Below are 18741 nucleotides of genomic sequence, written 5' to 3' on the forward strand. Positions count from 1 at the left end.
TGCAGCCCTACTTTCCATTTGTGATTTCCATAAAATCTCATATGTAACTCTTCCCTGTTTAAACAGCCAGATATAACTTATAATGATCTAAACCTGCTTTTAACGTTTGCCCAAACCTGTCTGGTGTGTTTCTTATTCATCATGATGCTGTTTGTTCAGCATTTAGCAAAACACCGAGACTATCTCTCTTTATACACAGAACTGAGAAAATCTCAATTAAGACTTTTAAAAGCAGTTTGTTGCACTAGATTTTATTTAAGGGTTTTTGAGCAAAGCAAAGTAAATGCTGGGGGACGCTTATTTGTTTATTTACAATAATTTAAAAGACCTGTATAATTTTCTCTTCACTTACATGTTTATACTTTTGCAAAGCATCGTGTTTGGTTTTAATTCTAAGGATTTTCTTGGCAGTGTTTAACCATTTTCAATATCCCAGATTTAGGTTGAAGGCGGAGAAGGTTTGTCAGTTTTTATGCAATCCATTTTTTTTTCTTCCCCCAAATGGTTTCTAATCTGTTCTAAAAGTTAGAGTATCCAGATTAAAAACTGATGGAAAGCCTAGTTGTTAGCAGATAATATTATTGTCATTTGTAATGTAAATGTCTAGTAAACAACAAATGCAAAGTTAGCAGTTTACATGGTGCGCTGAATAAAATTAAGCAGTCATATATAAATTTACAGGTTTTTGTTGATTATGCGATGCATTTATGTTTATTCAGTTAGTATATATGTTCAGGATAGGAGTGATTTGTTTCTATAGTTGACGTTTCAAATGATCTTCAGAATTGATAGCCAAGTGCTGGTAAAATGCATTTCTAGAAAGTGTTGGGAATAAAGATGATTTTTTTTTGCTGTTCCATAATTTCTTGTAAAGCAGGACTAACAAAAGTGAGGATTACTTTTTAAAGGTTTCTTTGAGGAAAAGTAAGATTTATTTTTGTTAACCACCTAAACTGAAAGAAAAAAACGTTTTTTTACTGATTTCAACTTACTTTCCCCTTAACATTAGAATAATAATTCATTCTGAAATCCAAATTTGAAATATTTTTTTTCTCACAAGCTCAGAATTGGAATGCAGGATTCACTAAAAAGACAATTAACATGAATTAAAAAGTAAAACAGAAGGAAAATAAGAGCAGCTAGTAGAGCAGATGAAACAGCTGAACCACCACAAACTTAAACTAATCATACCTCAGTTGACAGTTTAATTTTAACAGTCAAAGGTAGTTTTAAACAAATGAGACAAACAATTGGGTTTTTAAGTCTTTGACTTAAGATATAAGAATTAGTGGTTTAACTGTTTATTCAGGAGTGAGTGTCACTTTGAGAGATGCTGCTCTGTTTTATTTGTGTGAAATAGTTTTATGGGGGGAAAAAAAGTCAGTTTTAAAGTAGTAGTATCGATTTAAAAAAAAAAATGGTTACATAAAACATTGATGGGAAAATGGGCTACCTCTGCACCACCACTCTGACAGAAAGCGCTGTGGAGCCCTTTAACTGTGCGTGCAGCACCAAATCTGTATTTGAGGCAGTCACAGTGGAAGAAAACCCCAAACAAAATGGATAATAGTACCTAAGCAATATTTTCTGATGAAAATATACAGCACTTGCTGTTTTATCTCATCATTTGATTTTGATACTGCAATATCGTGATAATATCGTATCGTGACCCAAGTATCGCGACACGTATCGAATCGCAACACTCATGCCAATACTCACCTCTAGTAACTAAGCAGTTGCTGCAGTCTTGTGCATCTAATGTTTTCTGGCCTGTAGTGGTGTGTTAACTGGCTTAATGTGAAATTTGCAAACGTTTAACAATGTTCATATGTCCAAAGAAATTAATCTCAACAACTTTCATCTCTTTCTGTATCTCCCTCTTTTCTGTATCTCTCTTTTTTCTGTATCTCAGGCCAGGGGAAGAGCAGGAGGCAGAGTGTGTTGTTTTAGTGCTGGCGGGATGGTGAGATGCAGGAGACAGTGACACGTAGGGCTGTCTCATCCAAACCAACATTTACCAACCCCGCCACACACAGTCTAAAGGAGCGAAGCACACCTGCTACACAGTCACACACTCCTACTGGAGAAAGGAAAGAGACATACACACCAACACTCTTTCAGTAAATGTGATAACAAAAACCACACAAAACTATGGCTGAAGAATTCTAACTTATAGATAAAGACTCAGTTCAACCCTAATGATAGATATTATAATGAATAAGTGTAATGCTGGAAGAAGTGGGAGGATATAAGGTTCTCCTTGCTGCTGCTGCTGCTACTGCTGTCCAGAAGAGGACAGTGTTATAATGTGAGCTGACTCGGATTTGAAACTGATCTTGCTGTATCAGTCAGCTGGAAGGAAGGAGGAGTCAAAGTCAACATGAATCAACGGCTAAGAAAGTAAGAGGTGTCAACTCTCACTCTATGTTCACATTATTGCTGTACATAGATAGACTAAGCTGTAGAACTCCTGCTTTTTTCATAGCACACCTCATCCTGAACCCAAACTCTAATGCATTGCACCTCGACCCTGAACTTTTGCTGAACTCCTTTAACGGTTGTTCTTTGATTATGTTTATCTTAAACACACTGACTTACACTGATGGCTCACTTGAAAATGACGAGTGTGTTGACAGTTGGAGTTTACGGAGAGAAATGTTTTGCACCTTATTGCCCAGCAGAGGTCAGGGTGGCTGTTTCTGTTACCTCATCAGTCGCTCCAGCAGGGTAGGATGTACATGTACACGACTGAGTAAGAATCATTCGAGAAACCAAAAAAATATGATTTCCACTAAAATCATAGGACATGCATAAGATGTTGTTTTTGCACTACTTGGATACTCTACATTTGAAAACACTCTGCGTTTCCGCAATGCTGTAAAGAAAAACACTACACTGCAGAATGCTGTTCTGTTTTTGTGAGAAGGATAACACTGAAGAGGTAAAGGAAGTGTACAATTCCTCACCTGCTGATTCCCAGATGCCCCACCCCTCATCCTTTTTGCCTTGACTGAGAAGTTATTTGTTGTCATGTGGAGGTCTTAATGTTGAACTGTCCTGTTTGTATCTGATTTTACCTCGAACTCATAAATAGATCCTTCTTCTGTCAAACCTTATGTGCTTTTTTTTTTTTTACGATTTTACTTCTTTTTAAAATGAAATAAATCTGTATATATATGATCATGAGATTTACTTTTTCAGAAGAAGCAATGATTATTCCAGGATGCTGTTCTCAGTCTTAACAGTGGGTAATTAGCTGGGGACATGTTGCACATTCCTTAAGCTCAGGACTTTTTGCTTGTTTTGTTTCTGTGGATGCTGTGAGGTGCAGCTGATGGCGTGTCTCCCCAGTAGAGCAATTCATGGTCCAAAGTCCTTTGCGATGATAGTTTATACTGTATGTAAAGAATATCCGTCTTTGCTGTCATTCATTTGCTGTTAAATCAATTTAATATTGTTGTTTAGAGACTACCTTACATTTTGTTCTTTGTCGCCATCTCTTTAAGCATGTTTCGCTATAAAACACATGTTTTTATGTTTGTATGTGGATTACCTGCTGCAGGAAGAGGAATACCCCCTTTGAGCATTGCATGCAACATAATTTTATCACATGGTTATTACACCAAATAATATAATATGAACCTTAAATACTGTACCAATAACAACACAATGTAAAATACCGATATAAAGAGCTGACTGGAACATGACGGGCTGTACGGTTAATCAAAATCAGCTAAAATACAGTATGTAGGCAGTCAAATATGCAGCGCCCTCCATGTGTTCTGCCACCCCCTTGAAAATGTATCTGAAAGATGTTTGGAATACAGAAGATCATTTTATCTTTCAATGCAGTGGTCTAATCTCACACAATGTGAAAAATATAAAGGTAAAACTGAATGTAAAATTTTAATAAATGCGTTTTTTTTTTTTCTTTTTGCAAAATAATTTGATTTAATATAGTAATCATGGTAATCCAAGATTAATCCAAGAATATGAATATGAGGTGACATAGACTTATTTAACTTAAACATTTTAATGCCAAGAACATTTCATTTTAAATAAGGCAAACAAAATTACATATTTCATCAGGAAATCTACAGTTAATGCAACATTGGAGCAGATTAAAGCAGCTAAAACTTCCAAAAAAAGGTAACAAGCTCATCTAGTTTTTTTTAGTTTGAGATTATTTCACTGCAATAAAAAAAAAAAGTCTTATAATTTCTACATGGTTTTCACTTGGTGTGCCAATAAGTTGGAAGGGCGCTGCATTGTTTCTCCATCTGTTCAGCTATATTGGCCAGAACTTGGACGACCAAAGTCGATCCCTCCTGCCCCCAGCATCAGGTGTTCAAGCACACAACTTTTTTTTTTACACACAAATTAGCTGACATGTCAACATGTACTGTATCTGTGAGGAAAGCCTGTTGGTGTATGTGACTGCTTCTGATGCTGACCTCGGGTCATTTCTGCATATCTTTCCATAAAATGGATTTAGAACAAGTCAACTGATCCCATGCTTCTGCATCTAAGGACTACTTCTGTTTCCTAGAGTGTGACAGTATGTAGCATGTACATAGATGATCCCTCACTCTGTATATAAAGAAATGTACAGGTTTGATACAGCTATTCACATTCTAGATTTTTCTCCTTTTTTGCTTTTCTTTATTAAAGGTCTTAGCAATATTTCTGTAATCAATAAAAAGCCATGGAAACTGTTTGATTGCATACTTATTTATTTTAATGGGTGCCTGCAATAAAGATGACTGTTTTTATTTTCCAGCTAAACACACAAAACCCAAGCAATAAAACTGAATGTCCTTTAAAGGTGATAAAGGTTTGTCCGCATTATGAACGTACTGTAATAAGATACATCAATGAAGGTGGTTGGAAGATCTGAATTGCAAATTCTGTACACTCAAATTAGATTCTGCTAAGAAATACTTAATTTGAAAGAACTGAGTATTGGCAATTTAATTACATTACTCTGAGCGTGGAGCAAATAATTGATTTTTTTTTTTTTTTTTTAAGTAAGAATTTAAATGTACTGTACCTAAAGTCCCATAATGATAAAAAAAATCTTGGTGCAAATTTTGAAATCTATGTATGAACAAAAGTATAGAATTTTTAAAATGAATCTATAGGAAGCTTTTTAATTTCAACTGGCTTTGAACTTAAAGCCAAATGGTTGAATAAAATGAATATAGATGTTAATGATGAAATTTTAAGTTTAATCAAGAATACATATTTGTATTTGTGTCCTGTCCTGTTTGATGCTGTCTATTATCCCTTTAATTCAAGGTTATTATGCATCAGGGCTCCCCTTGTATTAAAGCAAACACTGCAAGGCAACAGAACCCACCATATTATTTGTTTTAACCTTAAAGGGTAGGGCTCAAAATTAAAAAGTGACCAGAATTGTAAATTGACAGTAAACCTAACGACAATACATTTCATGAATACATGAATATTTCCTACCTGGCCAACACTCAGAAAGAAACAACATAAACAAATCAATCAAAAACCTTAGATTAGGTCAAAAAGCAGCTTGGTCTTTGAACTTTTTAACAAATGATTTCATATTTTATATTTTTCTTTCCGCATTTTTAACAGGGTATCTTTCTGTAGTGTCTTACAAACTGCATAATTCACAATTGAATCCAAAGGATCATTTTTATTCTTTTGGAGATTGTTCCACTACAGCTTTGTTGTTTTTGTTGACTGATGCTACAATGGTGGCAGCATCAGATATTTGGGCTTCAGAGGGCCACGGGCTCCATCCACACTGAAGAACAGCAATAGCACAGCCACGAAACTGAAAGACAGACAGCTCATGGTTTGTTGCTGTGTGGTTGTTTATGTGTTCAAATAAATGAAGGGTTACCTGTCTGTTCATGAAAATATAGATGATGGGGTTGTAGATGGTGCTGCTTTTGGCTAAATAAACCGGTATGGTGGCGACGATGGGGTCTATATTAAGACTGGGGTCCATGATGACGGCCAAGGCCATTGCTGCATAAGGCAGCCATGTGATGAGGAAAGCCAGAATCATCACCACAACCATGCGAGCAACCTGCCTCTCCACACGATAAGTGCTTCCGCTCTCAGATGTTTGCAGTTTAGAGACCTATGGAACCAAACAGAGGAATTAATGGTGACAGTCTGCAGACAAACAAAAAAAAAAACATCCAGAATCTGCATTAATCACCTGACGAAGGGTCCATAAAAGTTTGGAATAGGACACCATGATAGCTGAAAAGGGCACCGCAAAGCATAGAGAGAAGTAGAGGATGATGTAGGACATGTTGGCAGCATCACGGTTATACCAGTTAGGTGCACAGGAAATCTGAACCCCTTCAAGGTCAAAACTTCCCCACCCAAACAGAGGTGGGGTGTTCCACACAAATGACCAGACCCAGGAAAGAACCACGCCTGCCACCGCATGCCTGTGGAAGATGAGGACAGCCTGTTGTTGATGGAAGCGTTCTTCTATAGAGACTGAGGAATATTAGTAGATTTTACCTGGTCTGGAAAAGAACAGCTCCCATAGGATAACACACCACAATGTAACGTTCAACAGAAATAACAGCCACTGTACACAGAGCTGATATACCTGTGGGGAAAATAAAAATGACTTATTAGAAATTTCATTTCATTTACAATTAATATTTTTTTTAAATAAAATTTAATTTTACCAATACTTTAGTACCTTGTACATTTGTGCTAACATTCCTTTGTTTTTAGAACTAAAATAATCCTTCCACATCATTGAATTTCTCAGATTAAGGTTTTATTTAAAACAAATTATTTTCCAAGCCTTTTTATTGCTTAAACATAAAACTTGGACATTTAATATAATACTGATTTAAGAGTGTTTTAATTGAAGGTCTATGCTTTTATCTTTATTGTTTTTCTAAAAAAAAAGGGGTCCCATGTTTTTTGGTTATGCGCAAGAAGAACAGCTCTGATCTTCACATGTTGAAGGTTTAAACCAACATATAAGTCATTTTTTTTAACAATGAATTCTAAAACCTTTGTTGTTGATGTTTCTAATAAAATCTGAGATTGGAAAAACATATTTTGACTTGATTTACTGTTTTCAGTCAGTGGTACCTCCCCTATTTATATTTTCCTTTTTATTTATTTTTTTGACAAACCATTTATTATTATGGCATTTTGATTCTGAAGCATCCTAAAATTCATACTCTCTCAGCAGAACTCAGATGAAACTGAATTATATAAACAATGAGCATTGATGTCTGAATGTCTACTTATGTTTTTATTTCCTCTAATAGTAACCAGCTGTAGAACATGTGGGTAAAGATCAGGGGACTGGAGACGGAGCTCTGAGGAACACCAAAACTAATGGTTTTCACACTCTCAATGTTTAGGTGTGTTAGGCATGTTTGTCTCCAATATGAAAAAGTATTTTTCAAAGAAATCAAGTGAAGACATCTATTCTTTATTTAAATTTTTTTTGCAAGTTTTTTATTACTGATAAATTTGCAGCGAGGCAGAAGAAAAACTTTAGTTCGTCAAAACACAATTTCTGTGCATTATATACCATATATATATATATATATATATATATATATATATATATATATATATATATATATATATTATATATATATATATTTTTTTATTAAATATGTTATTCTTTGTCAACATTGGTTTGTAGAACAATATTAATAGTGGATTTGCTTAATGTGGGGATTTTATGGAGCAACAGTAATTGTAATAAATCACACACAGTATTATGCACTGCCTTTGACTACTAGTCAGTTTGGACAACAAAACAAAATTAAGTTTTGTGTTTATTGTTTAAATTATCAAAATGCTTGGTTCAAATCAAGCATCCATCAATACACCCAATCTTTACCTGCAGACCTGTGTTGTACATTTTAAGAAGATTTTTACTTACAGCACAGGGCTGCAGGTACATTTTTAGGATTTAGAATAAAAGAAAACAGACTCACCAAAAAAGGCGACAGCAAAGCCCCCAAACACGCAGCCCAACCGTCCCAGGCTGAACTGCCCCATGATGCCGTTGAATGTTGTGGGTAGCCCTCCAAACAAAGCGCAGCCCAGGTCACATACAGCAAGGTTAACCAGAGCATAGCTTAACGGCTGCCTTAACTTTCTGTGTCTCGCTGTCACCACTATCACAAGGATGTTGAGGATGATTCCCGCCAAAGAGAGCACTCCCATGATAATGGCCAATATTGTGTATCCCATCTGAGACAGGAGGCCTGTGTGGCTTAAACTCTCAGATGAGAGGTTTTCAGTTGAAGTAACAGGCTCCATTTTTGACAGTCTTTCAATTGTGTGATAAACTACAGAGTACAATAAAACACGAACAATACTAAAAGCAACAAGCATATGTGATCAATCATTAGCTCAAATCCTAAACTTTTTTTTAAAACAAGCTGACTGTTGAAACATGAAACAGCATCTCCTTGTTATATGCCATCTTCTACTCGACCGCTGCTCTGTGACATCTTGGGAAAGGACACGGAGATTTTCTACTTTAATAAGATGAACTATAATTCTTATAAAGCAAATCCGTAAATCCAGATTATAGAGATAATGATAAACAAATCCTCTTAGACTGCACTTTACATTATTGCTAGATTTGATCACAATAACTGCTTGTAAGGAAACCGTGCAGAAGTTCTGCTTTTCATAAAGCTTGCTTTTCTATCAAAAACGTTTGATTTTTTTTTACTTTTAACTTTAACAATGAAGGAGAAACCTGAAGTAGACAATAAAATCTACAAAATTCGATACATAACTAATCAGTAATACATCTATTTAAAGCTGAAACTTTTTATTTTTATTTATGTAATTTACATGTAACAAAAAACATTCTCATTTCTGTGCCTAAAAAAAACAAACAAACAAAAACATTTGGATAGCATTTTCTAAAAGGCAGCCCAGAATATAGACAATGGCTAAAAAAATAGGTAAATTATAAGAGTTCATCCATGTAAAAAATGAAAAAAATAAATAAAGAAAATAGAAATCTTTTATTTCAAATTTGCGTTTATTGCCTATACAAATATATGCCCCCTGTTGTATGCAAATATACTCATAAAAAATCAATACAGTTCAGTTCATTTAGAGCGCCACTGCAAAACACATTTCATCGAAACTTTACAGAGACAATTCAACAGGATCATACAATCAGCATGGTTATACGTTTTCTATCCAAGGCGAACCAGCTGACTGCATCAGGACTTTGCAGGATTTTTTTTCTCTTGGAAGAGCATGTAGCAATTGGCTTGCCTTGTGTCATTGATTCTACAGCAATCCCCTCACACTCAACCAATGTTGCACTGCAAACGACTAATATGACTGATGCTAGTGACTGGCTTACAGTCTATTATTAATTGATTCAGTGCAGTTTATGGCCTTTAAACATCTTTAGTTCAATTCTACAGTAAACACATTATTTAATAATCTATAAACCACTTTAAAAATATTTATGTTATCAAATAACACAAATACCATCATCAATCCATTCTTTGCATTTATAAAAGCTTGATTTAATTATGCAATGAAAAGAAAACATTGCATGGTCTGGCCATGCTAAAACTGAACTAAATTATTCATCAGAGATTATCTATATTCAGAGTGTTTAATTTGTGAAGTTTAGTTACTCAGGTTGTAGATAATATCTTTGCAGGAGGTACAGGGGGTACTCATACCCCTTGTGGTCCACGAGTGCCTTGTGAGGGCTGAATGAAAATATCTTATTTCTTAGGTAGTAAAATAGAGCTGGGATCTTTTTTGTTTTGTGAGGACCCAATTGAAAATTTAAACAAGCTTTTATCAGCCAAAAGGCAAGTTTTTCTTATATGTTTGAGTTGACCTTCAGCTGTGACCCACATCTAAACCAAGCAGAGGAACAGACTGAATGTAGAGAATAGCCTGGTATCAGCTGCTTACCACACTGAGCTATCAGAGCTCATCAAGCAGCTCAGGTGTCTGGATAGAAACAAAGTCAGTCTGACTAATTTTTGTTCTTTATTTTGTTCCCAATTCCTCAAGTTTAAATGTGCTTGTAAGGGATTTACTAAAAGAAGCTCGTTTTATAAATACAGGTTTATGATATTCTATTTTGTATTTATTATGATTTCCTACTAACTCCCAGGACACATATGTTGATATTATTTCATATGGAAATAATTAAATGATTAAGTGAGAGTGAGAGTGAGTGAAATTGTTTTTATTTTTTAATCAATTATTGTACTTTATACTTTTGGACAATCATCAATACTTTTGACTGAGAGGATACTCATGGTATGAATAAATGGCCAAGGAGTTACACAAGTCAAAAAAGTTTGGGAAACATTTAGGCCCAAATATTGTCTGTCCTCCACGACACTAGAGGGCGACAAACCATTTCTACTTAAACTTGCTCGCATCGCAGGTGGTAAACAGTAAAGATGGCGGCCTCCATGAGGAGAGCCGCACACGATATAGAGACTCGAAAAAGGACAGAGGACGTGCTTCTGGCGGAGGGGATTGACTTCAGCTCACTGCTGTTGTCTCAGCCGGTGTTGGACGGACTGTCCTCTGCGGGGTTTCAGAAACCGTCCCCCATCCAGCTGAAGGCGATCCCTCTGGGCCGCTGCGGACTCGGTAGGTCAACAGATAGTGGCAGCTCTGTCCGATGATACACCTGGCAGCGTCCAGATCACACTAATTCAACTATGTTAGATATGACAAAGGGCAGGACTCGACCTCAGTTTGGAGGCTCACGTTAGAAACAATCATCGTGTTTTAATAAAATATATATATTTTGCTGCTTTAGGGAGAATGGGGGCGGATGAAACAGTTTACTTTTTTACAAAATGTCTCACAGGCTTTATTTGAATCTCAATATTTTAACACAGTGAACTCAAACCTGTTACCTACACACCCATAAATACTAATTGAACTTTATTGATCTCACATTGGAGAAGTTTTCCTCTGCACCCATTCCCTTGGGGAGCAGTGGGTTGCCATTCTGGGGAACCCAGGTAGCAGTGTGGGGTTAAAGTTCTTCCTCAGAGTGGCAGTCAGTGGGAGTGGGTTTCAAACTCACAACCTCAGGATTCAAAGCTCTATGCCCTAACCCCTGGGCCACCACTCAATCCATAACAAGTACATCATTTAGTAGAAACCTGATGTAAAGTGGTTGAACGGAGTTTGTTAGATTTTAATTTCTTTACAATTAAAACTCATATTCATCACACCTTTTTTTAAAATCAAAAGTTAAATACTGTATTCATCGATTAAAAAAGTATTTTACATCAGCGGTGTCCGAATAAAGAAAATCATCAACCAGTAAAGGTCCAGAGACATTTTTATTTGCAATCTGTTACTTTAAATAGAATTTAACACTAAAATGAAATGTTTTTTATGCATCCATGTAATACATTGATTTTTTTAAATAAAAAAGTATATATATATAAAAAGAAAACGTTTCCATTTTAAATTCTAAAGTCTTTTTTGAAGTAGAGAACAACAATTGTTTAGTTTGGTATGGCTTAATGAGAGAAGCTGGCTTCATGATGTCCTTTAAGGCTTTTAAAACTGTTTGAATGCTGACTAAGCCATTTTCAAGCACATATCTAGGTGCCCATTAATGAGTCTGCATCAATATTTATTTTTGATTATGGTGGTGGAGAATCCTGCTTCACAGCAGTAGATTGAGCAAAACATATTCAAAATGTGCAGGGTCATCTTTGAGCACGCCATTTCACTTTTCTTTCACTAGTTCGCCGCAGTTCTTCCAGCAGTCCACAATATCTCAGCTCTCTTTTTCTCATCGTCTCGTCCTTCTTTCCCATCGCCCGGCTAGCCGCAAGTTTGCCTACTGTGTCTAAAAGTGGCCAGTAGCAGCAACCCAGACTGACAGCTCATTGGCTAATTAGTATCACATGCAGCCTGGTCCCGGATGCTCTGGAGGGCTTTACCATATTAACAGGAGAAGCGGCGCAAGTGAAGTTAGACACTGCCGTCGGACAACCTGTGATAATTTATAAATCTTTTAAATCAGGTTGGGTCCGGATTAGCCAGTAGGTGGGCCCGGATCCGGACCCCGGTCCACTAATCCGTGACCTAGGATGTAGGATGTCAACAATTTGGATTAGGCCTTTAGAGATCAATTAGATGTTAAATAACTGGACAGCTGCAGCTGTGTTGGAGCTGTCTCCCGCTCTAACTACCATCTTTAAACTAGCCATACTTGCTTAAAACATTTGTGTTTCTCCATGGCGTCTATGCCTGTTGGAAGCCAAGAAACTGCTGATTAAAACTGTATGACTGTTAGTTGTTCATACAGTCTGGATGCAATCTAAAAAAAAAAAAAAGCAATCATTGATACTACTACCTTTTATTTATATTTTCAGTTCTCCCTGAAGGAATTGTTAAATGTGTCTTGCTGTCTTTGCTCATCAGTCAAGCTTAATGCGTTTAGATAAAATTAACAATGTTGTAGCTGCCCCTGCTCAATCCCAAATGGGACCAACCCACATTAAAGTCCTGACCGTGTACATACCAGATAGATCAGCTATACAAAAAATTCAAACCAAAATGGGAGATGGATAGATTACTTTTATTTTAGGGAGTGAGCTTTATATTTCGTGTTAAATTGAGGAAACATGCACCCAGTCATTTTAAAATGCTTGTTTTCCCAGAATTTATTGTTTTGTTGTTCCATTGCATCAGCTTTTGTTTTTTATTTCTATCTTGTTTCAGATTTGATTGTGCAAGCCAAGTCTGGAACAGGGAAGACATGTGTTTTCGTCACGATTGCGCTGGACTCTCTTGTCCTGGAGAATCCGTCCACTCAGGTGACAGGAAATATTTAACTGGCGCTCATGAGTGGGACATTTCATCAGTATATAATTCCATGTTTTTATAGATCTTTAAATAAATCTAATCTATTTTCCTCATACTAGTATTGAGCACTCTGATTTAAATTTTCTGCTGATGACTGTAAGCTTGTTATTAAGGAGAAGTATGTTTAATAATCGTAAAGGACGCCCTCAACTATTACTGTTTTAGAAGCATCCAGGATCTGCTTATGGCTTGTGGATTTTTTCCTCACTATCGTTTTACTTCTTATGCAGGTTCTTGTTTTGGCTCCGACGCGAGAGATTGCTGTGCAGATCCACTCAGTGGTGATGGCCATTGGCTGCGCTATGGAAGGCTTGGAGTGTCATGTTTTCATTGGGGGCAGGCCTGTGAGCCAAGATAAAGCCCATCTGAAGAAGTGTCACATCGCTGTGGGCTCCCCTGGTAAGAAACCAGTGGGGTGTCGATAGATGGAAGGAATCTCCTCATGATTTCATGGTGATGCTTGTTTTTGGTGACAGATTTCCTTGTTTGTGTTCTCAGGTCGCATCAAGCAGCTTATTGAACTTGGCATGTTGTCCACTGCCAGCGTCAGGCTCTTCGTTCTGGATGAGGCAGACAAGCTGCTGGAGGAGGGCAGCTTCCAGGATCAGATAAAGTGAGATCAATTCAGTGCAGATTGTTGCTGGAATTTAAAACTAGTTTTATTCATTTAGCGATCTCTGTTCTCTTCCTAAGCTGGATCTTCTCCTCTCTGCCGGTCAATAAACAAATGCTTGCGCTCTCTGCCACTTACACCGAGTCCCTTGCTCAACACCTTACCCGCTACATGAATGAGCCAACTTTTGTTAGACTCAATCCCAGTGACATGGGTCTTAAAGGTAAGACTCTTGTTTAAGATCAATTCTACCCCTTCTTCTGATTCCCGATTTCATCTGCTGACTTATGGTAATCTTTTTTGGGTTTTTGTTTTTTTTTAGGCTTAAAGCAGTTTTACAAGCTGGTGCAGTCCCATCCGCTACCTCACAAAATTTTTGAGGAGAAGGTGCAGCACCTAATGGAGCTGTTTAGTAAAATCCCATTTAATCAAGCCTTGGTTTTTTCTAACCTTCACACAAGGTAGAAATATCTCTAATCCTCACATTCCTTTTTGCAGCTGTTCGTTATCATTAAAGAAAAGTGTAAGAATTGAATGAACAAAATAAGATGTTTCTCTGACATGCTGAGTTTCTCCCTCAGGGCTCAGCACCTAGCAGATATCCTGTCCTCAAAAGGGTTACCTGCAGTTTGTATTTCAGGTGAGAGTAAATCTGTTTTAAGGGATAAAAAAAAAAAAAAGGGGAAAACATATTTTCCAACTTATTCTGAAGGAAATTGGAAAGTGGTATCCATATGTCTTTTGTCGAATCATTCAGATTATGGAAGTATATGGTTTATGGAAGCAACCTGTTATTGATAGACTGACTATAACTGAGATGGGCTTTAAAGCCCCAATGTGTGCGTTTGTGTGAGATTGACTCCCATCTAGTGGTGAGTTACCTGAATTACAAGTACCCTCGGTGTAGGTACATGTAGGTATATCCTCTTTTTATTTGGTAACAAAATGGTATTCTCCTAATGTTGCGACTTTATTCTCTTAATATTATGACTATAAAATGTTTCATCATTATTCTCATAATTTTATTACTTTATTCTTGTATTTTAAAAAAAAAGAAAATCTCTATTCGGCCCTAATACTCTGTCCTAGAGAACAAAAACATTGCTAACAAGATTTTTTTTTTTTTTAAGATTCATATTTTACAACATAAACACATCATTTATTTTTTCAGGGTTTAAAAACATCACCAGTAACTTTACTTTAATTATTTTAGTCAACATGTTTGTGTTGAATCATCTACGGTCATTTTTTACAGGATACAGTGAATGTTATTGTATTGCCCATCTCCTATGGGAGCAAAATAAAAAAGTTTGTTTAATGTAACAGTCCTTTTACATGGTAGAACAAGGTACATCTCATGGTTTCCTATTTGTATTCTACTCTTTGTGTAGTTATTAAAAGTAAAAAAAAAAAAAAAAAGATGCAATATAAATGTGTGATAACATGAGTGATGATTCATACAGGTGGTCTGAGTCAGGACCAGAGACTTGAGGCGATGTCCAAACTGAAGCAGTATCAGTGCAGAGTGCTCATCTCAACTGATCTGGTGGGATTCAATGTTTCCATGAGTCTTTTTCTCTCTGATCCTGTTCTTTACGTGTCAGCTGCATTATTTTTAACTATGAATACATTTGTTTTTGTTTCTCTTTCTCGTGAGTCAGACTTCTAGAGGTATAGATGCAGAGAAAGTCAACCTGGTGATCAATCTGGATGTGCCCCAGGACTGGGAAACCTACATGCACAGAATCGGACGGGCTGGGCGGTTCGGTAGGTCTCCACCAATCAGAAATGTTCACTGTTTGACCTTCAGCTTTTTACTCAAATCATCCCAGATGTTTGATGATGTTACAGCAGAAATGGGTGTTTGCTGAGAGGTTCTATCGTTTTTTTTCCAGTATTAACTCTAAGCTTCACATTATCTGGGAAAATAAAGTGTCCATTTTGCGGCCTTCCAAATAAAAACAGAAATATTATAAAACATTGCAAACATCTATTACCCCTTGAACCTTTTTATTTCATTATTTTACGTTAAAACCTGAAACATTAATGTATTTTCTCAACACAAAAATCAGGCACAATTATAAATCGCATTAAACAGTATTTTAAAGATTAGCCTGGTTCCCTTTAGTATCTAAAGGAGTAAAATGAAAATGTAGTTCAAAAGGTCCTAAATAATCTGCATTTAGTAAGAATGACTTTGACAAACCCTGCTCTATAGAGGGAAGCATTATATTACGCTGTCAGTGTCCCTCGTTGCACGACCTTCACTCCTTCTTTGATTCATTATAGGGATCCGTTCATAATCTTCCTGTGTTTGTAGGCACTCAGGGGATGGCCGTGACCTACTGCTGCTATGGAGAAGAGGAGAACAAAATGATGGCCATTGCTCAGAAGTGTGGCCTCAGTTTGTCAGCTTTACCATGTGAGTCTCAGAGGATGGTTTCTTTACTTTTTAAGACTTTGAGCTAAAGCAGGTGGAGTAAAACGGTTTTTCTCTCATGTGTCTTCTTTCATTTTTAGCCGTCTTGGACGCGGGCTTGATGGATGAGCCATGTGACTGGGACATATGCTCCGAGGCCGCGGCTCCAGACAGTGCCTCTCAGCTGGTTTCCAGAACTACAAAGAAAAAGGGTTCTAACACCAGAGCCCCAGTGACTGATCCCAACTGGAATAAAGCTGGAGAGTCCAGCAGTCAGACGAGGACAGAGAAAACCCACACAGCAGCCCTGACATCACAGAATGGAAAAGGAAGTGAAAGTCGGATGGATTCCTCCATGAAGGAGAGTTTGCAGCATGGCCCTTCTCCTGTGCAGCCGACTCGGAAAGAGCTGCAAGACGCTCTGCCAAAAATCCCCCCCCTCAGCTCCTTCAAGAACAGCAAGTGGAAGTTTTTGACGTTTGAGGAGGCTGAGCTGGACTTCCGATCTTTCATTACCACAGGTTTAGGGAGGACAGTGGAGATCATCAGGGAGTTCAGAGGCGGAGAGGGCAGTGATCAGGATGGTCACAATGAGTGTGTCATGCTTCAGGATGAGGGAGCCGTAGTTTTGACCCAAAGAGTCGAGCGGCCGCAGTCTGTGTCCGATTCCTACAGCTCCCACTCTGATGGGAACGTTGATGTCAAACCTAAAGCTCCCCAGAAGTTCCAAGTAGCTGAACAGAAGCAAGTTTTAAAACATGCTACTGGAATGGCATCCACTGAGCTGAAACCCTCTGCATCTGTAATATATGACCAGGAAACCTGCGCTACAAATGTAAGGGTTGCTTTTCAGCCTGAGAGCAACAAACCTCTAAGAAACAGGCCAGCCAATCAGAACAGTCCTGATATCACTGCCAGGGATAAGTCCAAAAAAATAAAAAAAGACAGCATAAAGTTACCAGAGAGGATTAAAAAGGAGCAAAAGAGGAAGCCTGATGAAGACGAGTTAATGGAGACCGAAGAGGAGTGGAGTTCTGACGCCTACTGGAAAGCCTGCTACGAAGCCTGGAGCCATTACTATTCTGCTCTGTCTTCTTCTCCAGAGCACGGCTACCAGAGCTACTACAGCGTCGCTAACAACTGGATGGCCGCTTATCGCATGAATGAAATCTACATGCAGGAACTCATGAAACGCTAAACCAGCATCTCCACTCATTTTGGGATCTATTATTAAAATATGTTCCATCATAGCCTGTTTTACTAAAATCCTGAGTGAAACAGATTAAAAGTACCGGTACAAGTTCCCCAGACTGAGTCGTAAATGTTGCACTGCAGTTGTCTATTTCTGTTAGTTTATGCCCCATATTTTGTCACTTTTATTTTTGTAATACACGACAAGACTCGGTTCTTGTTTGTTTCAAATTCCATTCCAATTAGTCAAGTTTGCTTAAATCCATCATATCACTGTATGATTTGTATGAGGTACAAACACTTCCAGAATAATAAACTGATGTTCTGCATGTTTTCTCTACCTGCCCCTTATTAGAGTCCAATCAGCCTAACTACCAACTCCCCACATCACTGCTAGGCAACACAAACGGCAAAGAGCTCTCTAATAAATAGATTAGAGGAGCACTTTACCTGATTTCTTTAGCTGGAGCATTTTGTTTATGATTTAAATCATGAATTTGGAGTGAAATGTTTAGTAAAGCTAAGGCGCACAGAGGATTGTATAATAACACGTATGGAATATGTGAAAGAGATTTCAGATTAATAGATGAGAAAAGAAACAAATGGTAAAATGATTTAAAAAAAGTGATTTTCAAAGCAGCCTAAAAAGTCAAAATCTGTACGCATCATTTTCATGCAAACATTTGCATTGTCATGGCCGCTGGTAGCAAAGGTATAATTGATATATATATATATATATATATTTTTTTTTTTAAGTGGGCATGATGATGCATCTCTCCTGAGGTTGGATGGAGGAACTATTTTCACATTTACTATAAGAAATCATTTCAAAATAAGATGGTTTAAAATACTTGGTAAAACGTTCCTGCTGTGAACTTCCTGAGGCTCTCTGCTTCTCTTTTCTGTCTCTGTGGGAGAAAATCCAGGCGTCTGTGTGCAACTTTCATCCTTTTAGCCATGAAGGTGTATTCAAATTCTTATTACTGAATGTTAGCATGGAGCACTTTGAAGCAAATGGGCTTTCCTGTAAATCAGAGGACACCCCCTGTATGGATGTTTAGTCTTTACCTTCATTTCACTTTTGGGGTTTAAGTTAAACCTGTTTTTTTGCTTTTTACTACTTCCTTTGAGCTAATCCAAAGTGGATATAAAACAAAAGCAGATGGGAAATTTAAAAGATGGAAAAACACAACAAAACAATTGTTCTGGCCAGCAGATTATAACTGAATCTATAATTTATATCATGTATAGCCATGATGTTCATAGACCATAACAGGGAGCATGCCAACCGCTTTATATTGCTTCTGTCCTCTGTGGTCATAATCAAAGGTTTTAAGGCAACACTAACAGAAAGGAGTCCAGCTGAGGCTGGCTCTGTCCCAACTCCTTCATCAACAGGTTCATCTCAGCAGGCTTCCTTCAGCTCTGATATTAACTGCTGTAGCTCACTGCCCCCCCACTGGAAAATGGCTCTGGTCCACTTATACACAGGTTGTCTGCTGGATGTCCTGCAGTGCCTCTATGTAGTAAAATTATCCTTTATTATTCTTTAATGGGGTTATTCTGCTGTACAAGCAGCAGTTACATGCAATTAGAAGTTTGCAGTCACCCAAAGGTTAAAATACAA

General features: G+C 37.3%; 3 protein-coding genes across 7 annotated transcripts in view; 2 read left to right on the forward strand and 1 right to left on the reverse strand.

Annotated features, from left to right (window-relative positions):
• LOC107094855 (cyclin-dependent kinase 17-like) overlaps nt 1-4727 on the forward strand; it is a 54743-nt gene extending 50016 nt beyond the window's left edge. For all 5 annotated transcript variants that reach the window (XM_015390720.1, XM_015390723.1, XM_015390722.1 and 2 more), the window contains one exon: nt 1913-4727. Coding sequence is in view for 1 of the 5 variants with exons in the window: in XM_015390722.1 (XP_015246208.1) it covers nt 1913-1950 (38 nt within the window). In the remaining 4 variants the exon portion in view is untranslated. The remainder of the gene's footprint in view (nt 1-1912) is intronic.
• Nucleotides 4728-5671: 944 nt separating this feature from the next.
• LOC107094848 (parapinopsin-like) lies at nt 5672-8464 on the reverse strand. The gene is made up of 5 exons (XM_015390710.1): nt 7977-8464; nt 6520-6610; nt 6206-6443; nt 5882-6124; nt 5672-5812 (listed from the first exon to the last, which is right to left on the reverse strand). Exons 1-5 carry the CDS (start codon nt 8377-8379, stop codon nt 5672-5674), a joined length of 1116 nt encoding a protein of 371 aa, XP_015246196.1. The 5' UTR covers nt 8380-8464.
• Nucleotides 8465-10442: 1978 nt separating this feature from the next.
• Nucleotides 10443-17209, forward strand: ddx20 (DEAD-box helicase 20). Its single transcript, XM_015390700.1, has 11 exons — nt 10443-10644; nt 12748-12842; nt 13122-13290; nt 13390-13504; nt 13585-13727; nt 13827-13965; nt 14086-14144; nt 14968-15050; nt 15166-15271; nt 15825-15926; nt 16025-17209. The coding sequence occupies exons 1-11, from the start codon at nt 10449-10451 to the stop codon at nt 17119-17121; spliced, it is 2304 nt and encodes a 767-aa protein (XP_015246186.1). The 5' UTR covers nt 10443-10448; the 3' UTR covers nt 17122-17209.
• The last annotated feature ends 1532 nt before the right edge of the window (nt 17210-18741 follow it).

The sequence above is a fragment of the Cyprinodon variegatus genome, unplaced genomic scaffold (assembly GCF_000732505.1).
Source record: "Cyprinodon variegatus isolate N-32 unplaced genomic scaffold, C_variegatus-1.0 Scaffold509, whole genome shotgun sequence".
In the NCBI taxonomy this organism is placed as follows: Eukaryota; Metazoa; Chordata; class Actinopteri; order Cyprinodontiformes; family Cyprinodontidae; genus Cyprinodon; species Cyprinodon variegatus.